General features: G+C 36.5%; 1 protein-coding gene across 3 annotated transcripts; it reads left to right on the forward strand.

Annotated features, from left to right (window-relative positions):
* The first annotated feature begins 555 nt into the window (after window positions 1-555).
* On the forward strand, window positions 556-15,629 carry rnpc3 (RNA binding region (RNP1, RRM) containing 3). Of its 3 annotated transcripts, XR_004222176.1 has the most exons (16): window positions 556-887; window positions 1,529-1,576; window positions 2,126-2,241; window positions 3,063-3,143; window positions 5,454-5,565; window positions 6,155-6,223; window positions 6,916-7,073; window positions 7,958-8,080; window positions 8,472-8,581; window positions 9,499-9,663; window positions 10,098-10,192; window positions 10,293-10,351; window positions 11,378-11,510; window positions 12,674-12,741; window positions 14,013-14,726; window positions 15,488-15,629. XR_004222176.1 is itself a non-coding variant. In XM_031900070.1 (15 exons), the coding sequence occupies exons 1-14, from the start codon at window positions 633-635 to the stop codon at window positions 12,731-12,733; spliced, it is 1,584 nt and encodes a 527-aa protein (XP_031755930.1). In that variant the 5' UTR covers window positions 556-632; the 3' UTR covers window positions 12,734-12,741; window positions 14,013-15,629. The 3 variants fall into 3 exon arrangements, 2 of the variants coding, with proteins under 2 accessions (XP_031755930.1, NP_001016017.1); XM_031900070.1 differs by having other exon boundaries at window positions 14,013-15,629; NM_001016017.2 differs by lacking the exon at window positions 14,013-14,726 and having other exon boundaries at window positions 609-887; window positions 15,488-15,626.
* The last annotated feature ends 2,739 nt before the right edge of the window (window positions 15,630-18,368 follow it).

The following is an 18,368-nucleotide window of genomic DNA, read 5'->3' on the forward strand; positions in this document are numbered from 1 at the left end:
TTGCGATTTTTTCGGAAAATTATCGCGACTTTTTCGTTACCAATACGATTTTTGCGGAAAAACGCAAGTTTTTCATAGCCATTCCGAAAGTTGCGATTTTTTCGTAGCGTTACAACTTGCGCAAAAAGTTGCGATTTTTTCGTAGTGTTAAAACTTGCGCAAAACGTTGCGCCTTTTAAGTTTTAACGCTACGAAAAAATCGCAACTTTCGGAATGGCTACGAAAAACTCGCGTTTTTTCGCGCAAATCGTATTGGTAACGAAAAAGTCGTGATAATTTCCTAAAAGTCGTAAAGGCGCAGAAAAAAACGCAAAAAATACGAAAAAGTCGCAAAATGTTCGTTTTCCAATCGGAATTTTTCCAATTCGGATTCGAATTCGTGGGTTAGTAAATCAGCCCCTAAGCCTTCCATGAGCGACAATGCGCTGTAGGTTGTATCGGGGTACATACGGGCAAACAATTTCTGAGCCCGGTATGATATTTCCAAAACCCAGCGTCAGTGGCGCATCTGGGTCCCTTTATTTACCACAGTCATGAGCGGCAGACGCACAGTGCGCATCTCAGAACAAACACAAACCAGCTGCTGTTGAACTGCAGAATCCTGAACGCAAGCAGTAACCGGAGGCCACACGATGGCAGTGTCCGCCCGAAGCAGCTATCGCCCGGCTACGGACAAACTCTCGCGGTGTCTCACGATAACGTGCAACTATCGCGGCCTAGCTGGGCAGGAGAAGCCTCGGGCTGGAATAATGTCTGGTTCGGAAGAGAGGAAGACGCTCCTGGTGCGACACATTCCTTCAGAGCTAACTCCGGAGGAACAGAGGCAACTGCTTGAGAAGAGCGGGGCGCAAAGTGTGCGCCTGGGAGCCGGGCGGAATTATAAGCTGGTGAGGAGGGATCACTTGAGCCGGAGGGGAGTCCCGGGCCGAACTCAGCAACTGGGATGTAACAACAATGGGGCTCATTTATTTACAGTGTGCAAATGTGCGCAAGAGCATTAGCCCGGAGCGAGCAATTCAATCCTTACCTCATTATTCCTAGTTAAGCTGGCTGAAAAAAAGCTAAAAGCGGAATGGTTGCTATGGGTTACTGCCCAGGTGCAGATCTGACTGTGTTTGTAAATACATCCCATCATGGAGTGCAATAGACCTCTGCTAGATATTAGTGTGCTTTGAGGATGTGTTAGTAGCTATGCCTTTTCACATGTATGGCACTACAGTTCCCAGTATCCCTTGCCAACTGCAGCAGGCTGGATATCCCTTGATATGGGCCCAACTTTATTGGGGCCATCTAAACTGGCTGTCGCTAGCAGGCTATCAATATACTGCAGTATACTGTGGAAACTGATAGGTACTCCAGGGGGGGTAACTGCACTGAGATTTATGTCACAGTGTGGCTCAACTGAGCTCACTTGTTTAAACTGGCCTAGGGCTGGCCCTACCCTGATTAGTGTATATTTCTCACTCATGTTCTTTACTTTATATTTTATTGTGAACTAAATCAATATTGTTAAATGTGCTTTTTTCAGAGAACTACTGCATTCGCTACCTATCCAAATGAATTTGCAGCAGCAAAGGTTTGTATGTATATCTTATTTATATAGTTCTACATAGTATACTCAGCACTGTATATTTAACCCATATGTTAGAATAGATTAAGCAATTCCGGTAGTTACAAAAATATTAATTTGCACTGGCCTAGAATTCTGAGATAATATAAAACTGTGTAATTATGTCACTGCTCTTGTTAATAAGATATATTTCAAATGCATTGGGCTAGTGTTTTCCAAAATTTGGTTTTGGCAGTCCCAGCCTAAAGGTGGCCACACACGTGGCGATTTGCGATCTTAAGATCGTTAAATCCGCCACTAACCTTCAGGGCTGAAACGGCCTGAAATCGGTGCGTGCATGGCCAACTTAAGGGACTGTTATGTGATATTTTAGATTAAGATTTTGGTAGCAATCATGTATTTGCTATGCTAAATTGCCCTGGAATTACTGTGATACAGCAATGTTGATAGTGTTGTTTTGAGATAAGAGGACATGACCAAATGTTAGAACTCAGTCTGATAACTGCTGCATTAGAGTGAGCTGTATTTACATCCTGCTGATAATTCCAATTACAGGCTCTGTCTGTACTTCACCAACTTACCATCTTGGGGCACACTCTCGTGGTTGAATATGCTAAAGAAAATCACATTCACTTATCAGACCAGCCTCCTTTCTCTGAAAAAAAGAAAAGGTAAGTATATCCTACTTTCTTTAATTACATTGTCAGTTTTTATTCTAAAAGTAGTTTGTATGCTACTAAAAGCTCCCATACACGGTCCGTTTCCTGCTGCCGATATCAGTCCCTTAGACCAATTTGGCATCTTATCGGCCTATGTATAGGCACTAAAGATGGGCCCGAACCGACAGACGCCTATACCTGTTGTTGTAATTCGATCGTTTGGCCCGATATCGCCCCACCCGTAGGTGGGGATATCGGGAGAAGATCCGACGTCACCAAGCGAGCAGATCATAGCGTGTATGGCCACCTTAAGTTGTTTATAGGGGAGTTAAAGCCCAAACTGTGGATTTTTTTTTGTCCTCGGGCCAAACAATCAGATCAAACCTATTTCCCATATCGAGGAAAGAGATGCTTGTTAAGCAACCATACCAAACAAGCGGATCTTTCAGTGTATGGCCACCTTTACTTTCCTAAAATGTTTTACTTTCGTGGAATCACTTCCAGTTACATGGCCGATTGACCATTATTAACAACTGACACATGTATGCTGAGATTAGAGGAGATCCATGGTATAAATATGGTGGGGACACCTAATGGTTCCAATGCAAAGTTTTCTTCTTCAAAACTAATGGAAATCACAATGTCACATCTTCTGTGGTAAGGTAACTAAATGGGGAGCAGTATTGAAAAAGTATTACTGACTTTTTTAATTTTGTTTTTACTGTGTTGCAAACTCAGATTATTTATATGATTAGATTATTCTCTTGTAGCTCTTCTGGTAATTGATAACAAACATCTCTGTTACATTGTATAACATTTAATGCATTATATAGTGCAGAGAACAAAGATGATGCGAAAGACAAGACTCCTCCGGATCAGATATCTATCGAAAGAGGAATAGCCCCAAATCATGGGTTTGTATTTTAAATACACTTTTATTTTTAATGTTATGCAACAATAATATGTGTGTTAGGTTACCATTTAGGGGCAGACTTATCAAAATACGAGTTTAGAGCTTAATACAAAAAAACTCAACTACATTCTTTTAATTCCTATGTAATTTCTAGAAGTGTATCAAATGGTGAACATCCATTGATAAATACACTTTAAAAATTCCATAGGAATGAATAGAACATGGGTGAGTTTTTATGTGTTAAGCTCTAAACTCACATTTTGATCAATCTGCCCCCTTATTGTTAGTAGAAGCACCAAATGATAAAGAAAATAGGTAGGTGTCACAGATTGGGATTGTAATAGTTGAATATCAGGGTTAAAGGAAAGACCTGTATTTATAAAGGCATCCTAGAAAAAAATGCATGTCTGCTGCTCAATTACAGTGCTTTTCCATTGAAGTTGTATGATGTTTGTATGTTTGGCTGTATCTGTTGTGCGGGACAGTGTGTCATTGTTAAACATGTTGTTATGTAATGATCCTGCAAAAAAAGGATTTGTTAAATATGACTGAATTTTAGCGCCAGGTGTATGAAAAATGGTATTGTGTATAGTCCTTTAGATAATTTGAAAGGTAGGATATTCCTTCCTTAGAGATGACTCCTGGTTCTTTTCAGTAGTATATAGGCCATGGTTACCAGTATTCTTCTTTAGTCTATGATATAGTACCCAGTGATACCTGCGGGTTCTGGTCACAAAATGGGTTAGGTGGTGTGGGCAGTTGGTAGGTATAACTTTTGATATTGCCAGACCTGCCTTTCGTGAGCTCCTTTTGCTATTATTTTCTGGTCCTTCCTGTTGATGATGTCAGTGGAAGATGCACACTTCCTTTTACATCACCAACAGGTTAGGGTTGAGTTAAAAATAAGGATCTGCGGTCTTTAGATTAGATTAATTGATTTAGGTGCAGATCATAATATTTATAACCTGCACATCACTAGTATACTGACCTGTACAGTGGCGGTTAAGTGTGTGGCCGGAGCAAGTTGCAATGAAACAAACCCAAGAATAAAGTGCAAACTGACTAATCCTATACATGAGGTAAAATTAAGGGTTTAATATATATATATAATATATATAATATATATATATATATATATATATATATATATATATATATATATATATAGAGCCTTCTTGTAGGTTGTCTTAGCAGATACAAGGATATGAGGAGAGTAAAATCTTTATCTTTGATTTTGATGGGTTTATTTATGGGGTAGGGATTTTAAATATAGGATTAATCTGTTATAAGGGATTTTGTAGATCAAAACAGCATTTTGAAAATCGATGGGGAATCGGAATTAGAGTGTGAAACTTTTCGGCACATTTTTTAGTAGTGTCTGACAGTATCCCTTTAAATTCCTTTATATAATACAAGGTCATTTCAGGCAACAGAGTTTATCTGTATGACACAAGCCTTAAGGAGTTCATAAGTGCAACGAACAGTTATGTAACTGAGCCTGGAAACGCAAGATAAATGTTGGTTATAGGCACACCTGTTGGACGCATTGAACTCTTAGCTGGGAACAGTCCAGCTGGTGTTTGTATATGTTATATAGCTTTTCATTAATACTTTTCATCTGCTGTTTGTCTACATTCTCCTATTATCACATTTTTGAGACTTAATTTAAATGTTAACTGGAGTTCACCAGTAAATATTGTATGATTCTGTTAGATATCCAAATTCTGGCTGTTGTACATTGCAGCTTGTGTACTGGAATATATTGCACTCTGCACAGATCCACCTAAAATGCAAACTGTCCACTATATATATATATATATATACAGCTATACTACACATTTGCTCCAAATCCCATTAGCTCTCTTTTCTGTAAAGACTGTAGGGTTTTGACACCTATACATTGGTTCAGCACTAGATAATTGCCATAAAATTACCTCTGAATATTGCTGTAATCTGTTTAAAAAATATATTATTTAGCTCTTCACAGTTACACATTTTCCAACCAGTTTTTCACTGCAATAATCATGGCTTCCTCTGCTAATTGTGGCACCAATCAAAATATTTTTACTTTCCCTAAAGCACTTTCTTTTAGTTGATGGAATCCTCCATGGGTTGTTCCACACCCTCTGTTAGTGCTTTACAACATGTTCTATTGTCCTTACATTTGCTAGTAGCAGGTGCCATGTGACCCATTGTGCTTTTTAACTGAATGCAAGGGGGCAAGCAGTGAAAAGAAAACTGTTTGTGTACCAGGGCTTGTAAGTTCCTGCTGAATGTACTGAATTTTGTTACTTTTTTGTTTTTCTTTTAGACTTCTCTTTCCAATAAAGTCCAGTCTAAAGTATCTGTATCCTCCACCAAGCAGCACTATTCTGGCAAATATTGCCAATGCTTTGGCAAGTGTTCCAAAGTTCTATGTTCAGGTAATGCTTTTTGATTCATTATTATTGATCTATGAGGTTCATCTTGAGGATTTTGCCTTTTTTACTATTATTTGTGAATATTTTATATACACAGGTATGGGACCTCTTATTCGGAATGGTTTATGACCTTGGGTTTTTCGAATAAGGCATCCATTTGTAATTAGGATCTCCGTAGCTTAATTCTACTAAAAAAAATTAAATAAACCCAATAGGATTGTTTTGCTTCCAATAAATGTATCCCATGCATGTGTTATAAATTTTGTTCTGCTTACTTATGTATATATATAAACTTAATGTAAATATATGTTGCTACAAAAAATACATAATACTCTTTTCTAAGAGAGCAAGCATTCCACAGTTTTTCATCAGTCTGGCACTTGGTGGTGTTAGAACAAGTAGTGTGGAAGCTTGCACTAAAATTTTAATACAATGTAGAAAAAGGACACCTTTTTACTCATCTGTGGACTGACTGTGTTTATCCAAATCTTGTTGATGTAAACAGCCCTGTGCTTAGTGAGTTTTTCTTACAAAATGAAGAGGTTACTTCTGTAAAGCAACGAATAAGAAATCATGATTGTTGTTTTTATAGGTGTTGCATTTAATGAATAAACTGAATTTACCAGCTCCTTTTGGACCACTAACAGCTCAGCCTCCAGTAGTAAGTACACATTTCATTATTCATTTTGTCTGGTTCTTTTTTTTTTCTGTTTTTTTTGTAGTTAAACATGATTAGTTATACAGTAGGTACTGGTAAGTTCATTTGTGCCTAATGTTCGTTCTCAGTTGCCATATACATTTTTCAGACAGCACAGAGATTTCAGCATTTCTCCAGATTAAATAAGATGCTGAGAAATGCAGTTATTTTTTTTTCAATTTAAGTAATTTTTAATGGATCAAGTGTATTGCTCAATTTATTTGGGTTAAAAGTTTGATGCTGCCTTCCTTTCTCCACTTGTTAGGATGATCCCTAAATTTAGCTTAGCTGCGAGGAGCACAAGGGAGCAGGCAAATCATAAAAAATAAAAATAAGGCTGTTCTGAATACAACTTTCAAGACAGTGTATATTCACAATCAGTGTGACCCACAAGTTGCTGTATAAAATCTTCCTAGTTGTACAAGGTGAAGCATTTTTATGCATAGGTTTCACATGAGCAAAGTAGTGGTGGATTGCTGTAAAAAGCTTTTTATAATTAAATAACAAAGAAGCCCAAATAAGTCCACCACATTAGCACTCTTTCTCAGTATTTTTCATTGATCTTGCTAATCCTGTGCAGAAAGCTGAATCAAGGTTCAAAAAGAAAAAACTTTGGGTGGTCAAAGTGGGTCATTGTTAAACTGTTTCTTTTGCAGTATGCAGACTATTTAGCACTACCTATGCCATACCCACCTGTGCCACCAGACCTTCCTGAAAACCCCCCTTTGCCAGAGCTCGATGATGATTATGACATGGAGGTGTCCAGCAGGGAAGAGTCGGAATATGAGAGTGGGGAAGAGGAGGATAAAGAGAGGTGAATGTTATTTACATTGTTCCTATTTATATGGTGTAAGTAACTAGTAGTCTACGAAGAACTCCATATATTTTTTCTGATTGATTTTAATACATCATGTGATAAATTCAAATAGGCTATGGACAGAGATACAACATAAGTGATATCACTTCCTATGAACAGTCTCAGTGCCAATTTCTATTTTACCATGACCACGTTAAGAGATACTGTAACATACTAAAAGTTAAAGTTGAACTGCCCCTTTAAAGGACACGGAAAGGAAAAATCCCTAGGTATGGGTTCCTATTTGTCAAATATTCCCCAGTAATTGCTAACCATGGGCCCTGGGCCAGTTCTACTGTCCAGATACGTTTCTCTCAATGCCACAACTTTATGTATCTTCCCAGTGGTCTCAGTGGCTGTCTGGGACCATGTGCAGTAAAGTAAAAATCAAAAGTGCTACAGTTCTGCATAGAATATGCCGGATGTAGCATTGTAGCACTGAGAGGATCTTCTCCAGGCCAGTGACAAATAGGCACTTCCAAGTGATTTTCACTTTCTTTTCCTTTACACCCCTCTTAGGCCCAGCATTTTTTCAGGGCACTAATACTAAGCGGACAGTTTTATAATAATATGGTTGCATCTGCCATTCAGCCATAGTTCCAAGAATATTCAGGAGGAACCGCAAGCAAGAGTTCCCTCTCCCCCTACCATTCTCCCTCACTGAACTTTATGCTCTTGTACTTAATCTGATTCCATGCACATGTAAGACTGGAAAGACTTTGCTTGCAGGCAGTAGTCCAGTTTTATAGATATAATTAATTGTTAAATAAAAAGCATAGTTAAATGTAAGTGTTTTGATCAAGTTATATTATGTATTTCATTTTTCTTCCTGCCTCTCATAGAATGGCTCGTCTGAAGGAAATAGCAACTTTGCTGCCTAAGAGAAAAAATCAAAAGAAGCAAAGCCAGCCACGAAAAAAGAAAAAGTTAAAAGATTATATTACTGTGCCTGCTGTGCCTCATAGGTAAGTCCTGCGTATGGTTTCATGTAACTGTTCTGTACTGTGTGCTCCATCCATCTCTATTTGTGTGTGTGTATATAATTATAAAATGATTATAAAAATGGTGTGCTGCACTGTCATCATGCTAAAAGGGTCTTAATGCATGATGAGTTTTTCCTCGCAATAAGGTTAGTTACTTCTGATAAAAAGAAATGTTTGTTTTTCTGGGGACTTCCAAATCTTTTTGTACCTGCTTGGTTCAGTTCTGTTTACACTGCAGAGCCTTGGGAACAGATGTGGGATAACCTCACCTATTACCTAAACCATAATGAAAAGGAACCGAGACAAGATCTAAACCAGTAGACCTTTGTTTACAAAGAAACTACACATTAAATGTTTGTATGGTTTTTTCCAGCAATGTTCACACACCATTACAGCCTTCTGATGTATTTGAAGAACCATGTATTATGGGCCCAAAAAAACTGGAACTGCATATTCCTACTGACATTCTAACAGCTACTCAGGGTAAGCAGGTTTGCATTTCAGTATTTTCACTCAAAGCTTACATTGTGAACAAGGTAAGGACCTATTTGGCCATTGTTTTCAAACAGTTGGTCCATTTTGTCGAAAATAGTAAGATGTTGTGTTGTGTGTTGGGCTCCAAATCATTTCTGCATTTTTATTAAGTTCTGTTCCACATTAAACAAATTCTAATTCATAAGGCCTGTTGAAAGACCTTTGCTATTTCATTATACCCTCTTTGTACCCAGACACACACCTGATTGTTTGAATGTATGCCTAATACTTTATTATTTATTTATTTTGTAGTGATCTGCATTAAACTTCAATCCTTTTAGTGCCCTTCACCATAAAATATATGCCAATGACTTTAAAAGATAGTAGATTCTAAAGTTTCTGCAAGGGTTTCTTAATCTGTGCTACGGGCTTCAGAAGCTACAAAACATAAAGTGTAACTTTTTCAACACTGATTTTATGAGGTTTAGTTTTCCTTCAATCCCAAGGTTTAAGGTATATCGGGATGTACTTGAAAATGTTTGTAGTTGGAACAGTGTCATCCTGTAGTGCACTGCCTACCCCTGCCGGTTTATTGCTTAAACACCTAGGGGCACATTTATCAAAGTACAAGTTTCGGATTGTTCTAAGTATGATTGGAAAAAATTAGTACTAACCACGATAATTTCTGTTGTGCGTAAATTGCACAAAAATTTGTGTCGTGGTCGTAAGAAAATATTGTGGTTGCAGTCCGAAAGTTTCTTATCCGAACGATCGTAAACGGCGCGAAAACATTTCTGCCTTTGAAACTTCAATGCATGATTTTGGAAGCCTCCCATAAACTTTAGAAAAAATAAGAATTTTTCGCAATTGTGGTCATTGTGCTTTGATAAATGTGCCCCCTAATGTTGGAATGTCATCTGTTTCAGAGCCAGAAAAAGAAGTTGAAATAAGTGAAGATTTATCTGGGTTTGGCAAGATTTACCCAGCCCAAGCTCCAGACATTGATGACAATGAGGAGGAAGAAGATGATGATTTGCCTAAGGAATTTATTTCTAGGAGAGCGCTCGAAAAAGGAAGAATTACTAAAGAAGGTAAGTTGATGTTAAAGTGACAGCTTGACTATATACTCTCCTCTTTCAAATTTTATTAGCAAGTCTATACTTTCCTTATGGCTGTGCTATTTTGGGCATGATTTTGTATGACAGTCATGGGTAATGAGCTACCTGCAGAAATCCTCCTACGTGTTTTGATGGCCATTGAAATGTCTGGTAGATGGACATCTGGGGAATAAACAATATTCTAGTCCTAATTCATTAGATACAGTTATGTTTAAGAGAAATGTTTTGAGAATACAATAAAGGATTTCCATACTTCTGTACAAGTAGAAATAAATTCTACTAAATTCCTAATATATTTTGTTCTCACATTGAGTGACTGTCAGAAATTTTAAGCAATGGTTGTACATGATGGAATTTAACGTAATAGAAAAATCTGTAACTGTGACACTTTATTTTTAATTCAATAGAAATGAGGAAAACGTCTGTTTTCAAAAACTATGAACCAGGCGAACCAAACTGCAGACTGTATGTAAAAAACCTCTCCAAGCAGGCTGAAGAAAAGGTGTGTATCAAATGCTTATGTCATAAATATATTTGACTTATTTGGTATGTCATGTAATGTTTCTTGGCTTCCCCCCCCCCCCCCCAAATGTTTTTAACAGGATCTTAAGTTTATCTTTGGAAGGTTCATCGACTTCTCATCTGAAACAGAAAAGAATATGTAAGTTACATCTACAGTGCAATATTTGTCTCAACCTTTTTTACCTATGAGCAAAATTTAAATGTAAAAAAGTTGAGGGGCAATGCAAGCATGAAAAATGTACTTAAAAGGCTATGACTGTTTTTTTGGTAGCTCAGTGTGGACTGGCAGATTACAAAAGGCTGGTGCCATGGGTAGTGACCATGGTCTTCAAAAATGGTCCTCAGAAAACAACATCAAAGTGTTTGATGGTTGAGGATCACTGCTGTAGACTGTTGCCAGTGATAAAAATAATTTTTTAAAATACACTAAGGGAGTGATTTATCAGTGTTCGAATTTTTAATATTTTCATGATTAGATATCATGTTTGTTCAAAAACTTGTGTTTAAGTGCAGCTAAAAGCTTGCAAGTTCATGTAGAAGTCAATGGAAGTTGTCCTAGGCAAAGTCAAGCCATATTTTCAATTCGCGATTTTCAAGTTCTTTGCTTGAAAAAAGTACTTTGCTAATTATGCTCTGTGGGATTTTATTGCCTCAGTAAAGTACTTGGGTACTTAAAGATGTACACAAATGAAACGGACTAAGAGTATACGAGGAAACCATACATGTCATCATGGCTGTATTTTTGTTGTTTTGATCAAATGAACGGAACAGCAGGAAGTGAAGAACTCTTTACTAATCAGCCCATGAAATGGCTGATATGGTGCATCAACAGATTTTTTTAAACTAGCTAATTTCCAAATTGACCAGATTCATAGTACATGGCTATTGGTTAGGATACCTGGGCCACCATACATGTATTTTGGTATAAGTATGGCCATCTTAAGTGTCATTTGTGGAAAACTGCTTTTTACCCATAAACAGTAAGGATATTTGCTTTATTTTTGGGGTTTTCACAGAAATTCATTGATATTACTTTTTCTGTGGTACTTCAGCATAGGCTTTTATGTGAGGTTATTTATTTCTTTATTTGAATAACATATTTATCAGCAGCTTGTTAACATTTAAAGACTGACTTCTTGACAAAGCATTTTTTGTGCATGTGTAGGTTTGATATTCGTCTGATGAAAGAAGGGAGGATGAAGGGCCAAGCTTTCATAGGATTTCCCACTGAAGATGTAGCAGCACAGGCGTTGAAACACGTGCATGGATATGTACTCCATGACAAGCCAATGGTGATTGTATCCTTTTATATATCTGAAAATAGAATTTTACACCAACGTCCTTAATCCATAGAAAATGAAAGTTGAAGGAGTGGTTTTTGCAAATAATAAAATGTTGATATAGGTAATTGGTAGAGTGCATAATGTATAAATCCATTTCAAAAATGACTTCTCTGTATCAGTAGTCAGGGATTAAGCTGGCAGTATATTGGTGTATTTATTGCTCAGTGATGTCCTGCTGTGTGAAACAAAATAAAGTACAGGTATAGGACCTGTTATCCAGAATGCTTGGGAACCGGGGCTTTCCAGATAAGGGATCTTTCCGTAATTTGGATCTCCATGCCTTATGTCTACTAAAAAATTATTTAAACATAATTTAAACATAGGATTGTTTTGCCTCCAATAAGGATTACTTATATCTTAGTTGGGATCAAATGCAAGGTACTGTTTTATTATTACAGAGAAAAAGGAAACTATTTTTAAAAATTGAAATTATTTTCTTATAATGGAGTCTATGGGAGATGGCCTTTCTGTAATTCAGAACTTTCTGGATAACAGGTTTTCGGATAAGGGATCCCATACCTGTACTGTGTATCCTTCCTCAGCACTGATTTGGGAGAGTACACACAGAGCAGAAGTCAAATCAGACCTGTATCCTAAAGATGTTTATTGGCCAAGCAGGGAGAGTGGAACACTAATGTAGTGAGCAGTTAACTCCAGATGTTGAATATCAGAATTTGGTTCAAAAAGTGAGAATGCTTTCAGTTCATTTTTTTTGCAGTTTTAATAGGGTACTATGTAAGAGTGACTTAGCCAAGTTAGTTAATATGACATTGAAGCTGCACTTTTGTCCTGTTATGTCTTTACATAGGTTTATAGTCTCAAATCTTGTCAAGAACAAATGCTTGCATGCTTGGTAAATAGTTATGAGGAAAGACAAAAAAAACTTTGTGCTTTGTCGCGTCCTACACATTTTATTTTAAAACAAGTTTTATATAATCTGTTGTTAATAACCATAAAAGGAAAACTTATGTTGACAGGGAATACATTTTTAACATAGTTTGCTAAACCTGGAGCATATACACACTTGTTATTACATTACCCCATGCCTGTTCGTTGGGTTCGGTGTAGCCATTAGTAAATTCTTTGCACCTATTACGTTTTACTTAAATCTGTACCAGCAATTCGCTCGATCTGCTCGTCCAAAGCCCGAAGCCTCTAAAACAACAAAGAAGAAATAGAGAGGAAGGTATGTCTTGCATAAAAAAATATTTAAGGATGCCTGTTTGACACATGATAAATTACTAATTAAGCTTCAGTAGGGATGCACTGAATTTAGGATTCATGTCAGAATTCAGCTGAATCCCAGCCCTTGTTAAATATTAATATGTGGTTCTGTATTTGTCCAAACCTTTAATGGAGGTCTTTAAATGAGGGTGGGGGTGATAGAAGGGTTGGAAAACTTTTATGTCAAGCAGCGGCTAAACCAGCCTCAGTCCCCTTAATGCCACCAGTGATTTCACAAATGGGACGGTTTGGCATGAAGGCATGTCAGTGTTAGGTAGATTTTAGTCAATAAATGGAACAAGCCCTGCTTTAAGTCTGGCCCATAACCCACACTAACCTTATTCTGGGGCTAGGTTTATTTATAAACAGGTTTATGAAACATTCACTTCAGTTGGATGGATTATTTAGTGTAATAAGTTACCCTATAAGATAAGTGAGCATGAAAGAGACAGTTATGCCCCTGTACATTATTGCAAAATTTAGGCTAAGGACACACATGCCAGATCCTTAGCCAGTGTTGAAATGCCAGCAGCTGCATCTGCCATTCAGTTTTTATTATTATTATTAACATTTATTTATAAAGTGCAAACATATTACGCAGCGCTGTACAATAAGTTCCTTCCAAATTAAAACACATTTATCTAAGCTGATGAGATCATTAATTGTGGCTTGCAGTTGATTGATGATTTGACTTGGAACATTTTCCAGTGCAGAAAAAAACTGTAAAATTTTTACTATATTAAAAATATCTAAGGATATTAATTCTACTCCTTTGATTTGGTGGCTGTTGTTTTTTTCTGTTTCATTTTTGATTTATTTTTTTGAGCTAGTGTTCTTAGGGGTCTTTTCTTCTAGCACATTCTTATTTACTGTAGCTGTGTTGTGCAGATTGGTCTCAGTCGCCCATATGTAATTAAAGTCAGCGAGTTTGCCCAAAAGCTGTAACCCATAGCAACCAATAAGATCTTTGTTTTTAAACAGGTGACCAGTACATTTTACCTGCTGATTGGTTGCTATGGGTTACTGCTCTTGGGCAAACTTAATGCCTTTTATTACATAACCCCTGGTGTGTCTTATTCCTGTGAAGCAAATGCATATACAGATACAGACAACTTTAGTCTTCCTCTACCAATCTTGTTCTTAAACTGCCTTAGCAGAAAGGCAATGCTTACTGCTATAACAACTGGTAAAGAAAATGCAATAAAAACACTTGTGCTATTCTTCTCCCTAAAGATGGCCGAGTAACTGCTGTTAAGCTTGAAAAGTGTATCCTTTATTGTTGTATCCTTTATGTATTTATTGTTAGTGCTAAAATGGTGCAAACATTGGAGAAGGCAAAATGGCTGTGCTGATCATGAAACATGATATAATAAAAAGGTTAAGTGCAGAACCTAACCACTGTCATATCTTACCCATGTATAGGAAATATTTTCATCAATATTTACTTTCTGGTAATACTCTACATTTATTTTTTATTTAAAGAGAGACTGGAATATGAATAGAAGAGACACTGAATTACAAGTTAAGCAATAAAAAGTAACAATTATAATAACATTTTAGTCACATTTGGCAACCGGGGTCACTGACCCCCACTTCAAAGCTTGAAATAGACAGAAGAGGACAAATAGTACATAAATTGTAAATAATAATAATAAAGACCAATTGCAACGTTTCTAGGAATAGGAGATTCTGTAACATTCTAACAGTTACCTTAAAGGTGAACAACCCCTTAAAGTGTTAATTGCTTTTAGAGATATACTATTTATCTTCCATTCATTTGAGAAGGCATAAGGTCATATTAAAAGCACAGCGGTATTCATCATACAGCAGAGGTAGGGGCATATACATGATTATACCTGCTGCTGAGTTCTAGCATCTTGTATGCATATTGGACAGTTGCTGTTATATTTAACCAAAGGTTGGATGCAGCCATTTAAGTTCTATATGGTAAGTTTGTGTGTTTATTACTGTAAAACATGTATTTTAGTATGCTGCCTTTACATGATTCCCTTCCAAAACAGCAATGTTATTAAAAAAAAAGGTTTATTAATTTCACTCAAAAGCCCCCAGTTCTCATTTAGAAAAACAGTAGCAGTAGCTGGTAGGTTTTTAGATGATGAAGCTTACACTATTACCTTTTAGGACAAAAATTAATTTTTTCACTTATTGCTATTTGCAGTCTGAAACCCTGATGCTTGAAAATGATACCAGCCCTGAATATGGCTGACAGCCTTACTTTAATCATGTGCAAAAATCAACATTAAATATTTATATTTTTAAATAAGTTAAATATATATGACTTTTTCATTAGTGTTCTTTTTCTCCATAGTGTAATTTTTAATTATCATGCTAAAATGGAACTTAAATGTTAATTTCCAGGCTTTGTTTAAGGATTCTAGGGAACTATATAAATCCTGTTTACAGTAGAACCCCAATTTTACATTTCCCAGAGGGAAAACCTAAAATCCATGGAAAAACAAAACACAGCTTGTCTGTATGGGACCACAAAAAACATTGTAATATCCGGAAAAACTTAAAATCAGGGGTCTACGGTATTTAAAAATTGGAAATACAGGAAAAAAATGTACTAAGTTACAAAATTGAACTCTGATTGTCTTCCTAGTGGCGGCACATTTTAAGGCAAATGCATTCATCTCTGAAGGTGGCTTTAAAGAATGCAAACACTTGAACCTCTATTTGTATTCCAGGTAAAGCTCATCAAGAGGAACAGCATATTTACTGCAGACATGTAACACTGAAAAATGTCTATTTATGAAATGCCTGTCTTCTGGAATGTACATATTTTGTGACATTTTTTACAGTGTAAATAAATTTTATTTTTCAAGATAAGTGGTGGTGAATATTTTTTACCTTGTGTATAGAACATACACACTGTTTACACTAATATTGAAGGTATTATTTCAAGAAGGAAACATTTTCACACAATCATTCACTGCCAATTTGCTTGCTGTCTAACTTCATGCAGTATACAACCATTTATGCACTAGGTTTTTGTCGCTTTGCCATTTTCTAAGACTCTTGTGTCATTGTCCTAAGCAGTGGCTGAAAAAACATATAGGCTGTTCAAATTTCAACTTTGAGTCTTTCTTCATAGTGCTGATCCAAGAGTGTATTGCCTTTACATTATCTTTTAAGCTGTAATGGAAAACTGTACCCCAACACTACTTAACCAACAGAGAGTGTATATCATATAAACTGGCCTATTAAAAAATCTTACCAAACTGGAATATATATATATATATATATATATAAGTAAATATTGCCATTTTACATCTTTTTCCTTGATGCCACCATTTTGTGATTTTCTGTGTGCTCCTTCAGAGATCACGACAGGAGATAATGCGGCTGTAACTGTAACAGGAGTAAAAGACAAAACTTTGTCCATTTATTGGCTGATGTGACCTAACATGTATATGTGAAAATGGCTTATTTGTATGAAGCAGCATTTTACATATGAGCTCTTTTATTCAATAGTTATAGAGACCTACACTGTTCATGGATATAGTTTTCCTTTAAGAAACATTTTAATTTAGTGAGTAGTAGTGATGTACAGGCCAGCCCAAAGTCCACTTTTCCATGCACCCACCCTGCTCATGTCATGCTTCCGCCTTCTGATGTCAGTATTTATAAATACAGAGACTCTGCATGTTAGGGTTGAGTGCAGGTAAGGGTTGGGTGCGGGTCAACGTTTTGTGGACCCCCACATCAATAGTGAGTAGGGAATAGTTGCCAACCAGTATATCCAAGGCTGCACTGCAAAGAAATCATGCATCCCCCACTGCAAAACGTGGATGTGTTTGTATCTTTCCTAGAACCCCAGAGCTTTTCAGAATGTGTCCTTGGTTGTGTAATGCTATGTGTGATTTACCTATAGCTCAGTACAGGTTTCTGTGTGCTGGGTTTACTTGGAAAGTTTTTACCTTGCATTTAATTTCTATCAATATAACAGAGGGGTATAACGTTTGTTATACTGCACAAGTCAGTCTGTGGCTTGAAATAAATAGGTGAAACCATACCCTCAAAGGGAAAAAGGAAAAATATTGGGTAGGGATCCTGGATTTCCATCTGGCAGCAACACAGCCATTGTTAAAGAGGGAACATTGTGTTCCATGTAGCCATTGAAGGGATATATAAATCCCTGCAAATAGTACAAAGATGACATGTCAAATGTTGAAAAATGTAAAAAATTTTTCTTTAAAATAGGGAAGGCACCATTAATGCTGAACAATATATACAGGTTTTGGAAAAACATATGGTGCCATCCAGACAGCACCTTTCCAGGAACAGCCTTGCTTAGGAGACTCTGCTGAGCAACTGAAATCCCATATCAATAATTAGACATTTCACTTTTAAAACTACAGCTATTGGTCTTCTCAGTCCCCAAGCTGTAAGAGTATTGTTAAAAGAAGAGAAGATGCAACACTGGGAAAAACATGCCCCCTTTCAAAGTGTTTTGCCGGCATCAAATCCAAATTAAGCATATTTAAAAAAAAAAAAAAAAAATAACATTTCACGGCTTCAATATTTGATATGTTGTCTTTGTACTCTATGCAACTAAATATAGGGTTTTTTTGTTTTTTTTTTAATGATTTGCACATCACCCCATTCTCGTTTTATCCATGTTTTACAGTGCCCCACCTGTTTTAAAAACTGCCTGTATATAAGAGATGTTTGATTTTAGCAACAGCTGCCTCAGTTAATAAAAATCTGTGTCTCTATAATAATCTGACTAAAATCTCATGTTGAACAGAAAGCATGAATGGGATATGAATGTTAAAACATATCTGGCTAGGGTGACAAAACCATGCAACAAAGCTTCATATTATGAACTTCACTGTATCTTGCAAAACATGCTAACATCGCATACATTCCATAGGTTAGATCAGGGTTGCCTAACCTCTTTTCTGAAGGCAAAACATTTAAAACAGAGGATCAGATCTGTGACCCAAAAATTACCTTAAATCAATTACACACCATGTATATTGTCTATTGTATTAAAGGGGATCAAGGGAACCCATCTATTAGGTAAATAATCCCCAAGTTAGCTGCTAAATTCAAGAAGTCTGTCAGCTAGACATACAAGCAGCTGTTAGCTAATACATTGGTTAGTAAATCTGTGGCAATAATGACCTTTTAACACCTGTTTGCAAAGATCACAGTCTGGTGTCCTGTCACTGGTGCCTGGCTGGGAGTGAGCCTTTTTAAATTCTGCAAGCTGACATAATTTACCTAGCTTTTTTTTTTTTATTAGCAGTGATGTGCCAGGCCTGCCTTTGCATGCAGTGCCCTGAAAAATTAATTTACAATTTGAGCACGTATTTAGGAAAACTAGACCTAATGTAGGTCCCTATAAAAATGTATTGCATATAACAGTTCATATGTAAAACCCTGCTTCATCTAAATAAGCCTATATACCTTTTTATATACATATATATATATATATATATATATATATATATATATATATATATATATACCTTTATACCTTTTTAATAGTATGCCATTGGGTAATCCTAAATAGAAAATTGCCATTTCAAGTACAAGGCCCACCCCCTGGGAATCGTAAGA

This window comes from Xenopus tropicalis, chromosome 4, assembly GCF_000004195.4.
Source record: "Xenopus tropicalis strain Nigerian chromosome 4, UCB_Xtro_10.0, whole genome shotgun sequence".
NCBI classification, from domain to species: domain Eukaryota; kingdom Metazoa; phylum Chordata; class Amphibia; order Anura; family Pipidae; genus Xenopus; species Xenopus tropicalis.